This window comes from Diachasma alloeum, unplaced genomic scaffold (assembly GCF_001412515.2).
Source record: "Diachasma alloeum isolate Michigan unplaced genomic scaffold, Dall2.0 Dall_scaffold_00432, whole genome shotgun sequence".
NCBI classification, from domain to species: Eukaryota; Metazoa; Arthropoda; class Insecta; order Hymenoptera; family Braconidae; genus Diachasma; species Diachasma alloeum.
Genome location: NW_021680571.1, coordinates 82,585 through 85,581, shown reverse-complemented (window position 1 = coordinate 85,581; position 2,997 = coordinate 82,585). Strand labels below are relative to the sequence as shown.

Genomic DNA, 2,997 nt, shown 5'->3' with positions numbered 1-2,997 from the left:
AGAGAGAGAGAGAGAGAGAGAGAGAGAGAGAGAGAGAGCGGTTGGGGGACTGAGGGTGTGAGGGAGTTTGGGTGAGAGATGGAGAGGGCGGAGAGAGGGCGGACGGGGGACTGGCGAGGGGGCGCGTGACGGCGAGAGTAGGTAATGAGGGGGTAGAGGGAGAGAGAGAGGGAATAGAGGGGGCGAGAGTGAGCCAGGGAGAGAGAGGGAGAGAGATGGTGGGTTTTACCCTTCACATTCCTATCTTTGTATTCGCTTTTTCTTTGTTTTGACCCTTACATTTTAACTATTGTATTCTTACCCTTTTACTTTGACATTCATATTTGACCCCGAAGGCTGCGGCTTTCTACCCCTTTGTTCTGACGATCATTTTAACCTTTTCACTGACCCCCGCAGGGATTTTCTCTAAAATCGATCATTTTTTTACTTTCTTTTTTTGAATAAGTCCAGCGACAAATATAAAAATATTCTATACAGATATTCCAATTTCTGTTCGAATGAACAGAAAGAAAAGAATCGGTCGGGAAGATTGGTCGGGAAGAATTGGTTCGCTCCATAATAGGTCACACCCAAAATTCCATCAAAATAGTTAAGCGTTAAAATATAAGTCAGATTATAAGGGCCTAGGCCGAAGGATCAAAATGGACGGTTCCAAAAATGATCAAAAACATTTATGGTTAATCCCTCCCCCTTCATCGCCATCCTGTCAGCACTGAATCACTCAAAATAATAGCAATCAGTTCCACGACTGTTCTTAGATTTTCAGATCTATTTGCATATTTGAAAATGCTGACAATTTGGTCTTACAATTTGGACATATCTATCTTAGAATACGACTGGAGTTATTGCAGTGTGGGACATCTGTATTCGAATTCAGGCTGGGCATTACGGGATTTTGTCTCCCTAACAGCTAATTCTCTTTGAATTTTTTATCTCACTACACTGCGAACTCGACGGTAAATTTTAGCTTTACCCGAATTCCATTTTTGATCATATGACAAAATATAGAGAGGAATACATAGAAAAGCTCGGCAATTTTTTGATAAAATTGGCAAAAAGAAAGATCATTCAGTAGAATTCCACTGGAAATCCTAAAACATTTCCGCGCGCATACACTAGATTTTTTCAATGAAAATTTTTTGTACGTGTAACCCTCAATTCCTAAATAATTTGGCCCATACTATAGATTATAGGACACTTTCATATATTTAACACAATGCACAATGCGCTTCTTAAAGGAAGCCGTTTCCACCCGAAAAGCAAGATAGGGATTTCACTGCGCTTGCAATGTTTGTTCTATACATTGCTATACATTACTATAAGTGGAATCGACTTCTTAATAAGGGTTATGCTACTATGAGTGGAACGCCAGATGTACACAACCCTTGCAATAGTCACAAATAATAGAAAAATATTGTAGTGATCGTTACACGCGTTGCGTACGTTTCGCGGTGCATCCCTTGTGGCATCACCCCAAGTCACTAATGCATTTACGACACGGACGTAAATGATTTTGTACTTTCCGTAAACATAGTAAAAGTTGAATTTTCGATTAATAAACATTTAAGCATAGCTGTTGTGAAACTAATGTGAGCAACTCGTGCGAATGTTCTTCTGTCTATTCATTAATCATTCTTAAGTTAATTTCACAATGAACGTAATGCTGACTTGCCGCAACGCTTGCAATTGGTAAAATAATCGGAAAATAATTGACTGATTGTTTTTCACTATTGCAAGCGTTGTGTTAATCCTAAGACGTGTTCATATGGAATATCCCTTATTTGGTCAGCATCTTATGCTTCAAATTAAATTCACACTTGTATCACAAATCACCACGCTACTTGTGTATTTTAACATGCTGTCCCTTACGTGAAGGTACAGATGGCTGTAGATTTCCGCTCCATCCTTAAACCAGGTGATGTGAGGTCGTGGTGAGCCTCTAGCAACACAGAGAAAAGCTATTTTGTGTCCCAGGACATATTCAAGATCGAAATGTGATGCCAACAGGATTTTAGCTCCCTGAATCATAGGAAAAATCATTCAAGTAGAATGATATTCAAAGACGAAATGAAATAATATTCCATGATTGTTATCATTGGTTTCGATTTCTGTTAATGTCGAAGTGATAGACATATATCAAGAATTATATTTTCCACTGTTTTCGAACGCACATTATTATTATTGTAATACTGATCACTCTCTGGATCTCTGTATTTCCCGGTGATTGGTAATCCAATTTGCACTCTAGATTTGCTCCGGCTCCTTGCTCGGCCCCTTCTCGCCGAGATTTCGAAAAAATTGATCATTAAAATTGCAAGAAACAACACCTTAAGAGCCTTCATTGTCACTTGACGCAACGGGATCAACACGAAATTTAAAAACTGAAATGAATAAAAAAGTTAGGAAAACTGCAAGGATGAGATCATTTAACGCGCCCTGAGTTGTGTGAAAAAACCAGATGCACTTACTACCAGACCGCGGCCAACTATGAACGTGAATAACGGCTCGGACATCTAGTCATTACTCCCCTAATTTGCCCTATCCTATCCATTACCGACTTATAGTTGGATATGCTTCCACACTTGCCTATCTTCATGCGACTAAAATACAAAAGTAAATCACTACTTAGAACATTCCATTCTCTCTCACACGAGCCAAAAAAGTCGTTCATAACGTCCGAATCATTTCTAATCATTTATAAAATATTATCTTTAGTTGTCGGATGATTATCTAATCCAAACTCATATACATACATACATTTCCGTTTTCTATTTAAATTGCTCCAAATATTGTGCATTAAATTCTCTAGACCAGAGTCACTTCGCCTATTCTAAACAGATCGTTCCGGTGGACCCCACAATTATCGAGTCAATAAAACTTGATGTGATACTTACAGGGGGAAATAATCTCAGGCACTTCAGTGCGTAGTTGGATTTTTATGGGTACCTACGAAACCTGTAGACGGTTTGGAAATTGCCAATTGGTAAATCACCACAT

At 38.9% G+C, this 2,997-nt stretch overlaps 1 protein-coding gene across 1 annotated transcript in view; it reads right to left on the bottom strand.

Moving 5' to 3' along the window:
• Positions 1-2,562, bottom strand: part of LOC107042268 (immunoglobulin domain-containing protein oig-4) — a 105,597-nt gene extending 103,035 nt beyond the window's left edge. The window contains exons 1-3 of the mRNA XM_015263266.2: positions 2,469-2,562; positions 2,172-2,381; positions 1,870-2,019 (exon numbers count right to left, since the gene is read on the bottom strand). Of these exons, the coding sequence (XP_015118752.1) occupies positions 1,870-2,019; positions 2,172-2,381; positions 2,469-2,513 (405 nt within the window). The 5' untranslated portion in view covers positions 2,514-2,562. The remainder of the gene's footprint in view (positions 1-1,869; positions 2,020-2,171; positions 2,382-2,468) is intronic.
• Positions 2,563-2,997: the final 435 nt, after the last annotated feature.